Below are 17,618 nucleotides of genomic sequence, written 5' to 3' on the forward strand. Positions count from 1 at the left end.
CTGTTGCAGCTAACTTATTATCCTAGAAATACATAGCTGAAAGCCTCTAGTCAGAAATTAGTTAACACAAAGAAAGTATGAATCCTGAGTGCACGTTTCAACTGGATACAGGAAGTGCACTGCTGAGGGCTCATTCAGAGGGATTAGTTTATTTCATTTGCGGCTTCATTCACAATCCTTAGTGAAACTTTTTTATTTTTATTAAAAACAGTACATTCCTTATTCACTAGTGTCGCAAATCAGGTTTACCATATTAATAAATGAACAGTACCGGAATATCGTGCAGCAGAATTCTAACAGCATGAGCCACGCATAAATATATTTCACTTAGTTCATATTTAAATTCTTAGCTTTGCTCAATTTAATTATCTGAAATTGCAGAATTAATGGCTTTGTCAAGTGAAACACTTAGTACTTTTGATTTTTGTTATGAAGGAAAGAAATTAGAAGAGAAAGTTGAGGAAGATTAATTTTTATTTGAAAGCCTGTTAAAAAATGGAAATAAAGCTCAATCCGTAACCTAAAAATACGTTGTATTTAAAACTTAGGAAAAGGCTGGGGAGGAACAATAAATGACAGGAAATTCATTGGGACTTTCTGCTAATTTGATTTCTGCACTGGTTTGTAACATGGCTGTCATAAGAGTAGCTGGGCAAGGGAGAAATGGACATTACTCTTCCTTACATAAGGAAGTTTGACCAGAATTACTGGGGCTGTAATGCTTTTTGCAAAAGTGAGGCTTTTCTGATAGCGTGGCTTCCTGTTTTTAAATGCTTTTCTAACCTACATAAGAAGAGATGCACAATCTTTCCTTGCTCTCTGCTAGTTGAAATAAAAATCTTACTAAGCAAGTTAATGAATATGAAAAAAGAGCCAACTGAACTCTTGTACCATGCTCTAAATACCAACCTAAAGAAATCGTATCTGAATCAACTCAGGTAATACACATGCTTCATGAGAGCTAGGTAAAATTTTCAAGTGTCTAAGTCCCATTTTCAAAAACCATGTAGGTGCGTAGGAGTTTAAATCCCATTGACTTTCAGATACATATTATTCTGCTACTGTTCATTGACTTTCAATGGGCCTTAGGTCCTGTCTACACTAAGGGGGCTATAGTGGTATAGCTACAGTGCTGTAGCTGTGCCAGCATAACCCAGTAGTGTAGACACAGCCTACAGCAATGGAAGGGGTTTGTCTGTCACTATAGGAACATCACCTGCCAGAGCAACAGCAGCGAGGTTGACAGAAGCATTCTTCCACTGGCCTACCTGCGTCTACACCAGGGGTTAGGCTGACATAGCTACAGCGCTTGGGGTATGCGTTTTCATACCTCTGAGTGCCGTAGCTATGTAGACCTAAATTTTAGGTGTAGACCAGGCCGTAGACTCCTAAGCAGCAAAGTAACTTTCAAAAAAGAGACTTAGGCTTCTAACTCATTTAGACACTTCTGAAAATTTTAACTTTAGTCTAACCACACAGTACTGCAGTGAGAAGGCCAAGCAGGTTTTTCTCCTGATCCAACCCCCTTTGTAGTCAATGGGAGTTATCCATTGTTTTTGGTGGGAGCTGGATCAGACCACAGGTGCACATGCTGAGGCTCTCCATAGTCAGGCAAGGTTCTCATTGACATCAATAGGAGTCTTACTTGAGACTATAGGGGAAAATAGGGTGCCATGGATACATTTTGGATATCTGTTCTCAAAGTCTGAAGAACCTCCATTCATCATAATAATACTGAAGAGGCAGAGTCTATTCCATACACATGCAGTTGCACATTTGTCATTGTCAGTAGAGAATGATCTAGGCAGCTTCTAGGCTTCATTCCTTCTATTGTTCCTTTTCTCTTTTTCCTTAATATTAATTGTATAACTTAGTTTTGTTCACATTTTACTGAATATGATAGCTCTTTCATTACCGTGCATATCATTTTATGGTTGCATTTACTGACTCTTTAAAACTCAAATATAAATTATAGATAAAAATTAACAAACAGACGCAAAAATCATGTAGGTTTTGATTGAGAAATGCATGCCTTTTCATGATAGCTTTTAAACGTATACTTAAGCATGTGCTTAAATGCCATCCTGAATAAGCACATGCTTAAGAGTGTTTCTGAATCAGGGCCTTACTTACTAAGTTTGTTGCTAAGAGACTCCTAAGGGCTTGGTTTACAATAAGTGCCCTTTTACAGATCAGAAGGCAAAATTCTAGCCCAAATCCAGAGACCAAAAGAGCAATTTCCTTTTTTAGACCTGACATAGGAAAAAGATTTAAATATAGAACCAACATTTTGGATATGCATAAGGGGATTTGAAGACACTTATGTACGCAGTCATGTTTTGTCTGTAATGATAAATTACACTATCTATAATTTTTTTTATTTGTTTGTGCCACAAGTACTCCTTTTCTTTTTGCGAATACAGACTAACACGGCTGCTACTCTGAAACCTATAATTTTTTTTTTTAATCAACGGATTTGTTATAATGAGCAGTTACTAACAGATGGTATTCTAAGGAGAACTGGTCAATATCTTATTTTTCCATTTGATATGCAGCTGCTAAAACAAGCCACATGTGAATTTTATTAAATCATTTGAATTTTCTATCTGTTCAGGGCACTATAGATTTAAACCATGTAGATATCTGGCTCCACCTTAAAGTAAAAAAAAAAAATCGTTAATTACAGTTGTGCACAATAATGCATGTGAAACTCTGCAGAAGGATGGAACACTAGCTTTATAATCTGTTGCCCAGCTATCAAATACCTCTAGAAAATGAATTGAGAGTTTCATGCATGTGATAGTTTGAGCAGTTTTTACAAATAAGTACAAATTTATTATTCATTATTTTGAATACCATTGATGATCTGTGAGGTTTTGAGCAAATTGCTATTTGGCATTAGAATAACTCCTTTGTGGTAGTGATATCATGAAAAAAGTTGTGATGGAATTGTCTTCACGATAGGGCATTCTTGGAGCTGGAAATCTTTCTTTAGGCTGACACCAGAGGAGCAAGAACTTTACAGGTATTTTCATTGAAATATATTCCAAAGTTTGCGTTTTTCTTTACTGAACTGCGTATAACTCTCATGGAGTTACACAGATGGGGTGCTGATTCAGAGCCCATTAATGCAATGGGCTTTGGACAGGTTGATGTGAAGAAGTGCCATAACATTTTAGGATTAGATAACATGGAGTGCCTTACTCTAACTCTTTACTCACTGAAGGGGGAAGTTTTGCCAGTGGGATGATTCTCTCCTTTTCCTCATGCTCGGCAGAAGCACCTTGGTAGTGGTTCTAGCCCTGCAGTTACGGGACGGTAGGAGAACTGGCTGAGGAACGCAGCACTGGTTAATGCAACCTAAGGCCTCTTTGCACTGCAGGCTGTAGAATCACACCCGGCCTTGATAGGGGGGAGTGAATAGTAGTTGAATTGGAGGCATGCTTACAAGGGCAGTCAGGAGCTGGTGGAGCTGGGCGACAAAGGGGCTTGTGGTTAGATCTCCCTTGCCTTTTCTGGATCCATGGATTACGGGGACAGAATCCTGAGCTGCTTCCATGAAGGGATAGAGAAGTGGTAGAAGCGCCATGCATCAAACTTGCAGAGTTTCTGCTCACTTTACGCAGTTTTTTCCTGCACAAAGGAAACGGAACCCTTAATCTGGGGACAATCTAAAGCAGGATAATGCATAACAGTTAAACATTTAGCACGACCCAGTCAGCCTTGCCCTCCTCCCACTGTTCCAGTTTTTAAAAATTCTCTTCCAACAATTCCATAAACAGTATTTCTCCTGGCAGGGAAGCACTCACATCTCCATATATATCCAACTAACCAACGAAATATTGAACAACTGATAAGATGTGTGCCCTGCTTCACTTTGCAAAGTACCAGCACATTGTTAGTGCTGTACAAATAAATAATAATTCAGATGCTTTTTTGTTGTCTTTGTTCAGGAATGCATTGTAGCATAATATAATAAAATGTAAATAGCTCCAGAACAAGCATTAGAAAAGCTCGAGCTAATCCTATTGTTTGTTTTGTTTTGTTTTAATAATTCCCCACAGGTTTGGTTAACACTAAGTGACCATCTTTAGGTATATTTTGTGATCATGTTGTTATCTGGTGGTTCATTTTACCCTTTCACTGAAACGTGGAGCTATCTCAGTAACTCTGAGTACCAGATCCTGTCTTCCTTACTCATATAAAACACGCTTTAATTTCATGGGGCATTTGCCTCGCTAAGGATTGCAGGATTGGCCTAAAGGATAACAGTTCTGCTCAATGTGTCTTAACACATTTTCTCACACTTTTCTTGATAATGACTCAGGTACCTGTTTAATGTGCGGGGTCAGTTGTGAGGCAGTTTTAGTATTCATAAATCATTAACAAGTCTTTTTGGTGACATCAGCCAGCAGTTAATAGAAGCCTTGAATTATTGGATATACCTGTTTTGACAGGCTACTCAGAGAACTCTTTAAAAAAGGGGATGTTAATTGTACCACACTGTAAATGGGAAATTGCATCCAGGCTGTTCGTGTATTGAAATTGTCTTTACAATAAACACTCAGGTAGGTGTTGGTTTGACTTCAGGATAATGATTTAAAAATAAATTGACCCTTGATGAGGGAGTTGGAGTTTCTGGTTTAATGTATTGCAGTTTTCTCTTGCCTTCAGTGTCTTTAAATGCCACACAAATAATTCCTTCATAACAAGTGCCTTTTCAGGAGATGTATGCAGCTGACAGTTAATATAGAATTATTGCCCCTGAATGCATTTTTGTAATTACTTCCCAGAGATCTGTCTTTGTGTTAGAAGACATTTCACACTTTAGTAACATAAGTGTTTGGGGAGAACATGAGCAATAATTACGAGCAGTCTTTCAGTGAAAATAAACCTAAAAACTATAAAAAAGCTAATGCTAAAGTTGGTTAGAGACAGTGAGGAATTTGTTTCGTATGTTATGCATGTCTAAAATATCCAAGTTTAATAACCTATCAGTAAGTAAAGTAAAAAAAATGCAATAAAGATGCAAAGAAACTGGTTTCTAATTTTTAAGTGATAATGAAACTAAAAACTGATTAAATGTGACACATTACTTGAGACAGAATAAAGAAACTTAATCTGAGTGCTCCTATAGGAGATTTCTGCTATAATGGAAAATGAAATGACAGTTTGAACAATAAAAAATTAGCATCATTTAATAAAAAGTTTCTACTACATCTTGACTAAAGAATATCGTGGATAGCCTGAAATCCAAGAAAGCCAAAGTTCCAGGAAGTTATTTTGTGTGTGTGTTTGCCCATAGGACCTAATTCTAAACTCACTGAAGTCAGTGGAAAGAATCCCATTGACTCCAGAGGGCTTTAGCTCAGACCTAGTATCTGTATGTACATGTACCAAAATCAGTAAACCCAAAAATGAGCTAAGGTCCAAAGAAGTATTCACAAATGCAAATTCTGGTACTTAAACACTGAGAGTGCTTGCAAATATATGAAGATGTTGAGTGAAGTCAGTGGGAATTTCACCCATTGTACTTGTCCCAAGAGGTGTACTGTTGAAATATACAGACAACTCAGAACTCCCTAGGAAACAGAAAGGTCATCTAAGACTTTCAAACATTACTTTTGTGTATTTTCAGTGTTTTAAGTTTTTTGGTTACATTATATTCTATATATCAAGTAACTCCTGGCCAGAGATTTATATACAGTACTCTACAGCTAGGAGTAACCACTGTGATGATCACTAGTGTGACTTTCTGTGTAACACAGGCCATAGAACTTACCCAAAATATGCTCTAGTTCAAACAGGAATTATCTTTTGGAAATAGCAGTTAGAATTTTAGAAACCTATATTCTCAAATCAAAGTGAGTTAAGGCAAGAATGAAACCAAAGTTTCTTTTCTTTATTTTGTACAACAGAAGACGAGCATACATAGGAAAAACAAATATTTAGTGTAGAACTAGCTGAGTATTGGTGGTGAAAAAAAATCCCACCAGACATACTTTGTGTTTTGGAGAACCTCCACTTTGCCGTTTGCCTAAAAATAGCCATTTTGCAGGCTTTTTCTTAATACTGCAAGTTATTAATTAGATATTTTATAAATAAGATAGTTAAGTTTAAGGTCATGCCCTCAAAATATTGTTACATTTAGGTTATCACAAAGAGCAGGGAGACCTCATATCTAAGAATTTTGCAAAAAGTACAGTGGTAGAAATTGTTTAGTTGTCAGATTGTAGAGCATGAGACATAAACAGCCACCTTCCTCTTCATAATTTAATGCTCAATTAGTCCTTTTAAAACACATTCTTTTCCACTAAACACACAAGTGGTGATTACTCTTTACCCGTGAACCCAATGTGCATTTCTTCCCCCACTACGAAGTTAAAGAAAAACACCAGGAAAAGTTTATATATTTAAAATGTTAATTCAGAACCCATATTGTGGTGATTACTATTATGATGTGAAATGCTGTAGCATTGATACAATACACATCACCTGAAAGACACTGACTTTTGAGTACTACACATATTAATATTTTATTCCTAACTCACTTCATATAGTAGTTTTAAGTTGGGTTAGCGTGTGGAATTCTGCATTACTAATTCAATTTATTGTTGTTTGAAAGAGTTATCTAGCACTAAGCAGCCTGTCCTCATCCCTGCCCTTCCAAAAAAAACTTCCATAGCACCATTCTTGCTTGCCTGTACAGTCTGTTGTCAGAATCGAACAAATGACAGCTTGGAGAAGTTGGAATGGCCATAGCCCTAGGAGGTCACAAGGAGGTAACAATATACAATTTTCATGGTTCAAGGGTAGCCTTATCCTACTGTTCTTCATTACAGCACTGTGGTGAGATCAATTTTATTAAGTTTTACGTCTTAGGAGGCCAACACCATTAACTACATGCTGGATCAAATAATTTTTTTTGTATTATGATTGTTTTTTCCTCTTGTTGAGAGAGGAGAGGAACTGATGCACAGAATTCTAAGTCTGTAAGAAGTGTTTGTTTGAGCAGTGAGTGGATTGCATAGCAACCTGAATTTCGGTTGCTTCGACGTCTTTCATATACAGGTCCCATACAATTTGACGATACCTGCAATTTACCGCAGTATTGCATGTGCTGTCCTTTCTGTGGTCTTCATTTGTTTTTTCAACCATTTTCCTGTTTCTTTCTTTTTTTTTATGGTGTATTGACACTGAGTGTGAAAGACTTAGGCTGCTGTGCACTTCAGAGTTTTAAACATGCTTGCTTTTGATCCCCTTAGCATGTACTAGAGATGAACAGAGTGCCTTTGCCTCAACCTAGTGCTCAGATTGAACTTTTATTTTTTGACATAACTTGGTCTTGTGAACCAACACATTGGCTTCTTTTTGTGTGTTTGAAATAGTTTTATTTTGTAACATAGCAAAGTAGAACTACTAACAATTACATTCACTGCTGCTTTTGTGCTGTGTATACATACAATTGTAAGGTACAACACAAGCATGCACATGATAAAGATTTGAATATTTTAAAAGGATTTTTAAAGAAGATCTTAAGCTACAAAAACATGCTTCACTGGGAATATACAGCAAATGAGAAACTTCTCTGCCTACACTCTTTACCCTCAGATTTGTTTGCTCTTTCTAACTGGACAATATTAATAAATTTTTGCCCAAATTTATTGTTCTTGGACTATAACCTGCCGATAAATTTGGTCATCTCTGTTATCTCATAATATCAGAGACCACTTTTAAATGTTAACAAACTTAATACAGTTAATTCAAACACAGACACTGAACTGACATTTAACAGTAGAAAAACACTTATTAATAACATTTTAGATTAGGCTTTTTACCCTTAGTTTTTCTTTTGTCCACATTTTTTAATTGTACGTGAAGTTTCTTCCTGCATTTAGGAGTTCACTGGCCGACATGAAATCACAACACAGGAACGTTATGCCTTGTTGGTAAAACATGGGACAGATTTGTTTCTGGTGTAATACCACTGAAGTCAGTGGAGTTACATCAGGGATTAATTTAGCTCCATCAGTTTGGCTGGTTATAACACCAAAGCTTCCATCCCTTAGGCTATAAACCTTTTCATCTGTGACTTTTGCTTCAACCACCTGGTCTGCATCTCTGGACAAACATTCAGGAAATATTTTAAACCTTTGTAAGGCCATATTTTGCCCCCCCCCTTTTTTTTTTTTTTTTGCTGCTACTAAGATACTGTCTTTATCAAATGGGTATGAATATGTTGCTGTGAATGTGCCCTCTGGGTAGTCACCTTATGGTGGGTTTTGAAGGTGCGTCCTAAAGTACTACTGCATATATTGGGATGGTGGGGGAGTTTTGGAACTCTTTTACAAAGAAATTCTGCAGGACCGGATCTTTCTCGTCTGCTGTTGGGAGCCCCAAGATACTAAGATTCTCCTTCATAAGGGGCATGTCCTCCATTCAGTGCACGTGACTCTGGTCCTCTCTTCTGACAAGTCCAGGAGGAAGCTGTGTCCCTGTGCGGGTTGGCTTAAGAGGGTGATGACTGTTTTATCACAGTGCGACTGCTCTGCTAAGGTGTTGATGAGCTAGAGATGTCAGTGTCTTGGCCTTTTTTTTGTTTTTCTTTACGTTTTCAAAAGTGACCAATGTGACTTCCGTGGTATGCATATGTTTACATGTATAGCTGTTGTAACTTGTCAAGTGTAAGCATTTCCTTTATGAATTACTGTTCTACCTGTGTCTGGTTAAACTACTTACAAAAGAACTGTTGCACAATTAGAAGGTGAATGTAGTATCAACTATAATGAGACATACTTTTGATAGAAGCCCCACAACTTGAGGAATTTATAACTAGATTGGACTTAGTACTAGATAATATGCTATAGGGCAGTGGTTCTCAACCAGGGAGGCCGCCAAGCAGGGCCAGAATTAGACTTGCTGGAGCCCAGGGTAGAAAGTTGGAGCTGCACCGCATGGGGCTGAAGACCAGGGCCCTGAGCCCTGCCACCTAGGGCTGAAGGCGGAGCCTGAACAACTTAGTTTTGTGGGGCCCCCGTACCATGTGGCCTCATGCAATTGCCTTGCTTGCTACCCCCTAACGCCAGCCCTGGCTTTTATATGCAGAAAACTGGTTGTTGTGGCACAGGTGGGCCGTAGAGTTTTTATAGCATATGGGAGGGTGGGGGGAGAGGGCTCAGAAAAAAAAGATTGAGAATACCTGCTACAGGGAATAATCCTGCACTTGCCTTGCAAAATTGTACTGAAAATATATCAGAACAAGCACAAAATGAACTTGCTTGCCTTTTGCCATGATGATAGGAAAAAGAGCCATGTTTTACTTGCCCCTGTCTCTTTGCAATTCTGAAATTGCCTAAAAGGTTCTTTCCATCACTAATTTCTATAGACCAAATCCTGAGAGGCAATGTGCACTTGCATCTCCCAACTGCAAATCAATGGGAATTGCAGGTGGTCATAACCTCTTGGGATTTAGACCCAACATTTTGTGTCTCTAATTGTATGCTGCCAGTTGATGCCGATAAATTTTATTTTTATTTATTATTATTTGTATTACCATAGTGCCTAAGATCCCTACTCAAGGATCGGGACCCTATTATGCTAGGCTCTGTACAAACACAGAAGAAAAAGGTGATCTTTTAACATACAAAATATAATGGGTGAAATCCTGGCCCCATTGAAGTCAAATAGAGTTTGGCCATTGATTTCAATGGGGGCAAGATTTCACCCTGTGTGAGTAATTTATTTTAAAAGTGTCAGTTTAAAAAATTGTATGGTTTCCGTAATAGAGAAATTCATGAACAGTTCACATGCTATACACCACTATATTAATTATATGGACTAGAATAGAATATCAGGGTTGGAAGGGACCTCAGGAGGTCATCTAGTCCAACCCCCTGCTCAAAGCAGGACCAATCCCCAATTTTTGCCCCAGATCCCAAATGGCCCCCTCAAGGATTGAACTCACAACCCTGGGTTTAGCAGGCCATTGATTCTAACTTCCAAATAAGCCAAATTTAATGAATTCCTCTCCTTGGTGTATTTCTTAGGTCAGCATGCCACTTAGTAACACTGATCTATTTTGGCCTTTTCTATTTTTGAAGAACTACCTTATTTCTAGAAAATAAACCCATCGCTTACAAAGAAAAATGATTAAGACTCACTGAAAACACTAACCGTAGTGGCAAATAAAATAACATTTTATTAACACTATTGTCCCGACTGTCATTAAGATAGTAGGGTAAAATATTTGTGTGTTGATGCACAGCAAACATTTTAAACCTGATGCAATACAAACTGGCTGTTTTCTGTAACTTTAGGCATCGTAAGTTATATTTTCAAGGCTGATCATTCAAATTGAAGCCTCCACTTCAGTCATGCAGCCAAGTGATTAAATACATTGAAAGCAACAATTAGAAATGGTTGCTATCCTTTGGACGTTCAATAGTCTGTTCAGTATCTTGTTGGAGACACTGTTGAGTATGAGTGATTGTGAGTTTTTTGAATAGCCTATATACTTGCAGCTCAAGTATGCCAGCTGTACAGATCATGCACATCTGTGAAACACAAAGATTTTTTTATTAGAATTAATTAGCAGTCATTTATTTAAACAAACCAGTGCCAGCAGTTTTCTTGTGTTGACTTTTCCACATAACCTCTGTGCTACATACAGATTTGTCCTGGTGTTGCTTGGTAACAGTATGTCAGTGTTAATATGCTACCCTCTCAATAATATGTACCTTGTGGGAATTCCTGGATATGTCAGTAAGTGTGATTTTTTTTTTGCAGTATGTACAATAAGAAACTATTATTTATGCTAATCAGATTAAGCAATCCTAGCTCTAAGGGCATCGTAAATATTTACTGCTCAGGCAAACAATAAAATTTGCAATTGATAGCATGTTTTATTCACTGATCTCAAACCACCTTTAGAAAGGTGGATAAGTGCTTGTCTTCATGTTATAGATTGAAAAACAGGCATGGAGAGGTTAAATGACAGGCCTAAGGCAGACAGAGAATCAGTGGCAGGATAGGTCTTCTGATGCCTGCTGATCAAACCACTAGTTCATGCTGTCTCCTCCGTATCTACTGGGGAACTGAGCCTTCTCCCAGGTAAGCAGAATGGTCTCTATGGCCATTTGTGAGACTCTTTTAGGTTTCCACCCCCTCTTTTTTCCTGGTATGTTCCATTCCCGAGTGCAGGTGTTACCCAGGCTCTACAAAAGCGTTGTACAAATAGCCTTTTCTATTGTATATTTCTAGCCTTGAAGAGACACGTTAGTGTTGTGCAGATTTGATCCCTTTGAAGACAATGCCTCCTTAGCACTACCAGCTTGATGAGTAAGAATTAGAGCCTGCTCCCAGTTCTGGGTCACAGATGGTAACCATTAGGTTGGCATAATTTTTACTTATGGTGACTTACAATCTTTTTTGTAAGTTTTTTTTGTTTTGTTTTTGTTTGGCAACTTTTCTTAGTTTTAATAGTCAAAATGGAACATGTGGTGTCTCTCTTCTGAAATTCGTTCCATTAGGATCCATGTAACAATCCTTGAGATTAGGCATGTTATACTATAAACTCATAAGAAACTCAGCCAAAGTCTTTAGAAAACTCATTCTTAAAGAATGAGTTAACAGTATGGCTACATGGAGGAGGATGCAAAGCTTTTAATTATTAGCTTACCTATTTGGATCAGCCCACATTGGTTAGTGACCAAAAAACCACATTTGATGACTGCTTACTTTTATGAAATGAGTTGATGCTCTCAGTCCATTTTCCTACGGTTATGTGGCCAAATCCCAAATACACAGCAACCTAAAGCATCACCAATGACAGCCTTGTTGGCAATTTCTGCAGAGGCACAAAGACTTAAGAGGCAGGAGTAACTATCACACTCCTAATATGTATGTTCTTTAGTTCTTGGTTGTGACACATTGATAAGGCAACGTGTGCTACCGCTGTACTTGGCTTACCTTGCTTTGCCGCTCACTGAAGACCTCTTTCCAAAGAAAAGCCTCAAAGTCTGTCAGCCCGGCACCTTTCACAGGCACTAAATTTACTTTAAAAGAAAAAAAGTAAGCTGTCAGTGATAGTGAGGTCCTCCGTGCTGATATTCATATTCAATGTAAATGAAATTAACTCAAAAAATAGACAACATGCTTTTCTTGTCCATCGTGCTTGCTATAGATCCTGCTTTATAAAGCAAGAATCAAGAAGAAGAGTCTAATAAAGATAACATTCAAAGGAGATTGACAATAAGATGGAGAGAATCATGCACAAGTACAATTCTTTGAGTACAGAATCTCAATTTAGAGCAATTTTTCCTCTGCTAAATAACTCATTTTATACAGGATTCGTTTCTGTGCTGTTACACATACATATGTCGAGTAATGAAACTTTGGAAGGTTGCTTTTGGTGAAGCAAATCTCCTGTTTTAATAGGAAATAAAAAGATTTTTTATAAATTGTTGCATTGCAGATGTAAATCTGTTGTCTTACCTCAATACAAATTATTTTTCCGAAAGCAGTATGCTAAATTATTTGTTGTTGTTGGATACAGATGAGCAAATTCATCCCTGGTGCAGTCATGTAGTTATTGGAGTCATACTAAAGATGAATTTGTGGCAGTATGTTTACCAGATCAGCTGATCGTCAAAAGGAAACATTTCTATTCTGCTGTGTTGTATAGGTCCCTGGAACCTCCACTAATCTGCCCGAGCCCTTTTTATTTTTTTGGCATTGGAAAGGCCAGTTTTAGAAAGCCTTTCTCTAAGTTTGCCATTAGCAGTCAGAACAGAATTATGTGTCAGTTCTTTAAATTGGATTTATATACTTGGACTATTTTTATAGGTTTCTGTCTTATAAAACTAGGAGAGTTGACATTCTGATTTATTAACTATCAACTCTACAAGACATACAGGCTTTACAGAGATTGAATGAGCTGTAATGTTTGTGATTCAAGTCTGGGATGAGAGATTGTAAAAAGATGTGTTAAGTAAATATGACAAAATGAAAACGATAATTTGAAAATATACATTAAATTATGTGTTAAGTAAAGCAAAGCTATCATAGCCTTAAATGTAACTTATTATTTGGGTAGGTACCAGTTCAGAGAGAACCAGAATTATGTTTTTTTTCCTACAATACATTGTTACTAAAGGAAGAGGCTGAAAATCATGAGATTCAGAGAACAGTATAAACTGAATAAACATAGTCCAAACAATGACTTACAATGTAGAGAGCTTACTGAATAATTTTTCTTGTTACCAAACCCTTAAATTCATTGCCACTGTACTAGTGGTAGATCTCTTTTCTTTAGATGAATATAATAGGTAGCTTTTAATGAATATTTTCTATTGAAAATATCTGTATAAACTGACAGTAAAAGAACCTGAAAATGTGTAGATCATTTAATTGTTGAGAGATGCTACATACACCACAAGCAAAAGCATTGATTTTTAATATTTCCATTGCAGTCTGAAGGGTATGTCATGCTATGAGTGCTCCGTGGAAAACTGCAGAACAGTTTACACCTGTTGATTTACGCTATTGTGTTCAGTGCAGATGTTTGAAAATGTGTGTTTTCAATGGATGGCAGTAATAGAACCCTACTAACTTTATATATATGAATTGAAGTGCTTATAGTTCCTAGCTTTCATCTTGAATAAATTGTATTTCTCAGTTTAGTTTCATTTTTTCAGTATTTGTTGGCATTAATCTCTTTGGATCCAATCCCATATGAGAAATGATTGATCTGTATAATCACTGGTGTTTCCTTCATAATTTAAAAAACAAACAACCCAACAACTTTATAATATCTCATTAAAAATTTGGATCAAGAAGAGATACCCTCAGTCCTGTTTAACAAACTAGCTTCCATCGTATAAATTCAGACAATGAACAACTTGGAACTTCTAACAGAAGATTCTGTGAATTCAATTTTTTATTGCAGTTTGTGCTTCAGGTTCAGTTTTATGATGATTCTTTACAGTCCACACACTTTATTAAAACAGAGTTTAAGATGAATGGAAGGAGGCAAAATAGGCAAACCAGTCTAATAGCATGATTTGAATATGCTCTTTGCATACTGCATACACTATGTAGGTAGAGAGCCTGATTCTTACCTCCATTAGACCAGTTTTACACTGGGTTATTTCCATTGAGGGCAATGGATTTAATCCTGACTTACGTTGGTGTAAGTGAAAAGAGAAGCAGGTCCTTAATTATATCTCTGTTTTAAACTTGCAGTTTATTCCTTTCCCTTTAAATTTCCATTTTCCTAAATTTGGATCACAGTTTAAAATAAAGGTTTCAGAGTAGCAGCTGTGTTAGTCTGTATCCGCAAAAAGAAAAGGAGGACTTAATTTGTTAGTCTCTAAGGTGCCACAAGTCCTCCTCTTCTTTTTGTAGTTTATAAAGAATATCTAAGAAATCTGAATATCAAATAGTAGAATGTTAACCCGACAACTGGAATTCAAAGCATGTCTGCCTAGCAAATTGACTTAGGTTAGCTCAGGTCTAGTGGAACTACTCACATACCAGAAGTTAAAGAGATATGGGGGCCTTAAAACAGATAATTTTTTCTTGGTGATGCTTGAAGATTGGGGTTTTTTTGGGGCGGGGAGCCACGGGAAATAAAGAATTAAAATCCAGCACTTAACTTTTCTTAACAGTCAATAATTAACCTTGCCAGTTTGTAACGTGCTGTGAATCTGCTTCAAATAATGAAATGCTAACAGGTTGGTATGATGGAGACCTAGAGGTTCCTACCATACACACACTAAAGAAGATTAGAAGAAAGTATCTTTGGAGGATTCACACCAAATATTAAAGAATACAATTGAAAGTTGTTAAACTGCATGATACAAAAAAACATTAATATAATGAGAGGTGTCAGGAATAATGTGAAGTGAGAGCTAGGGTAATTAAATATCTAATAGATGCAAGACCATTTCTTTAAATTTTTTTCCTCAGACCCCTAAAACTTAAAGTGGAGTATATTCTTCCTGTTGGCAGGAGGCCTAGGAGGAGAGCTGGAGAATGAGGTGAAAGACAGCCGGGCCCTGGAAGAGAGGAACAGTGTGACGAGTCAGGAAGAGAGAAATGAGGAAGATGAAGACATGGAGGATGAGTCAATTTACACCTGCGATAACTGTCAGCAGGACTTCGATTCACTGGCAGACCTGACTGAACATAGGGCACACCACTGTCCTGGAGGTAATGTTAAACTAGCTTTACAATTCTGACAGGTGGTTAGCTGGGTAATTGGACATAGCAACAGCTTGAGGCCTCAAGTGAGATTAAAGAATTAATAATGTAATTTTACAGTTAATGTAATTTTATTGTGGTGCCTTGGGTAGCCTTTGTTCACTTCTTTAATAAAATTAAAATAAAAGCAACAGCTTTCCAATTGGAATTTGTCAGTAATTATGCTAGATAAAAATGTTGTCGTTTTTTTATTAGCGCCAAAAGTTTTAGACTGTTTTTTTTTCCCCTTCAAATGGAGGAAGGTTGGTTAGTTCAAAGTTAAATGATTTAAGTGTGCAAAATTCTAGGGAAGAGAGACACTAAAGTCCTCTGAACCCAGTAAGTGGACATGACAATTTCTGAGATTAAGTTTTAGGATGAGATTTGTAATCCCACACTAAACAAGGGTCATACTACCGCTTAATGGGTCATTACTGCATTTCCTTTTGAAGTTTAAGGAGATGGTGATGGGTGTCATCACAAACTGATCTTGATTTTATTTTCTGAAAAGAGAGAATGAGCTCAGAGCATTGATGTGAACAATTGCAACATATATTGCTCTTACATGGCACTTTCTATGACAGGGAAACCAGCAGGTATTCTACAGATCATGTTAAACTGATTTACTGCCTACGGTAAATATCTTTGCAGGTCTAACCAAAGATGTAAAAAAAGATATTAGGCGAGCGAGACAGAGCATGTTCATGAGACTAGAGGTCTCCATCCTTATCCTTCCCAGAATGCAATATTCAGCCATCACTTTTTCCCACAAGTCACATCCAAGATCTTTTGTGCCAGTTCTTCTGTGTGGAGACTGGCTAGGTCTTCAGCCACAGAAGGAAGCTTTCTCTCTCCTTCAGATCGATCCTCAGACCTTCAGTCATCTTCCTCTCAAGTGCATCTTCCTCCCCTGGCCTCCTTCATTTGTCTGATAAATAGTTTGTTTCGTGTCTTCTCCTCCCTCCCGCCCCCTAGCTGGGCACAACTAAAAATTATGCTACAGGAAATGTATCAGATAGGTTGAGATACCTGCAGCTTCCCAGATATGCTGGTTTAGTCTGCCCTTTGTTCCTTTGACACTTCATGGGGCTCATGGTTGGGCTGTCTTGAACCCAGGCCTGTAGCTCTCTTCCTTGCCCTCTTATGGCTGGTTGGAGATGTGAGTTCCCTCTTTTACCCATTTCTGCCTGCTGGGAGGGATGGTAAGTTCTCTTCTGTGCTGCAGGTGGACAGGGATTGCAATCTTAAATATGTCAAGTACTGGTTCCTCTGCTTCCTGCCCTGCCTCCTGAATATGCCTCCTAGAATCGGCGCAGTTCTTGTTCTGCAAGTACTGGGCAGAGGCGAGGGAGCAAACCTGAGGCCCCATCAAAACCTTCAGACGATCTACCTCAAGGTTACTACCCACAGGCTGATAGCCATGGTAGTAGTGATGCAGAGATTCTTACATGCACTGAAGCATTGATAGTCTGTGGATGACATTGTTTGTTCATACCTGACTGCCTGAAGGAGTAGCCAAAAACTACATAAACATTGTCGAAGGCCACAACTTCCGAAAAGGAAGGCAGAGGCGCACAGCTGGTACAGCCATTTGTACACTCAACATGAAGACAGGCAAATGTTTAAAGATGCTGTGCATGTGTAAAGTTCTGTTAGAGCAGGCAGTCACCCAGTGTCTAAGTGCAAAAGCAGCCACTTGAAGGGGAGCATATTCCTTTGTTCATAAAAATGGGCTTAAAAAGGTGTGCCAAAATATATAAAAAGAAAATGACGTTGTTTAGTGTCAGTATTTTCAGGGCCCAATTTTAATTTATTCAAAAATTTACAATTACATTAGTGAGAATAAAAATAAATTCTGTATTTTTGTGGGACCTACCATGACACTGTATATCAGGCTCCAACTCCTGATTTTTGAATTGCAGTTAATACTATTCATGACTGTACTGTCTTCGTCCATGACGCTGGTACAAAAGGGAAGACATTTTGGCATCAAAAGGCATTGTATAAGGACACATGGAATTGTTCCTGATTAACTGTTCTTGATTAACTCCATGAGTGGACACTCTTATTCTGGAAGTTATGCTAATCTTCAGGAATAGCTATCACACTTTAAATTTGTATTCTGTCTTAATCAGAACCAAATTTCAAGTGTAGACGTGTCCTAAGTTGTTTGACAAAAGTAAAAATGTTTCATTTAAAGCACAGGGAAAACAAATCTATGCTAAGTTCAACAGAAAAAGATCAGGGTAAAAATCTTTCAGCATTAGAAAATAAGACGTGTTAAAAATATTACCCTATAAAATAAGCTACATGATAGTGTTCTTTCATATACTCCACTTCTTTTATTTGTAGTGCCTGACATACAAGATTGTAAGGTA

At 37.6% G+C, this 17,618-nt stretch overlaps 1 protein-coding gene across 6 annotated transcripts in view; it reads left to right on the forward strand.

The window, feature by feature from the left end:
* ZNF423 (zinc finger protein 423) overlaps positions 1 to 17,618 on the forward strand; it is a 335,612-nt gene that overhangs the window by 92,751 nt on the left and 225,243 nt on the right. For all 6 annotated transcript variants that reach the window (XM_074968639.1, XM_074968642.1, XM_074968641.1 and 3 more), the window contains one exon: positions 15,010 to 15,210. In XM_074968639.1, coding sequence (XP_074824740.1) covers positions 15,010 to 15,210 — 201 coding nt within the window. The remainder of the gene's footprint in view (positions 1 to 15,009; positions 15,211 to 17,618) is intronic.

This window comes from Natator depressus, chromosome 12 (assembly GCF_965152275.1).
Source record: "Natator depressus isolate rNatDep1 chromosome 12, rNatDep2.hap1, whole genome shotgun sequence".
NCBI lineage: Eukaryota > Metazoa > Chordata > Testudines > Cheloniidae > Natator > Natator depressus.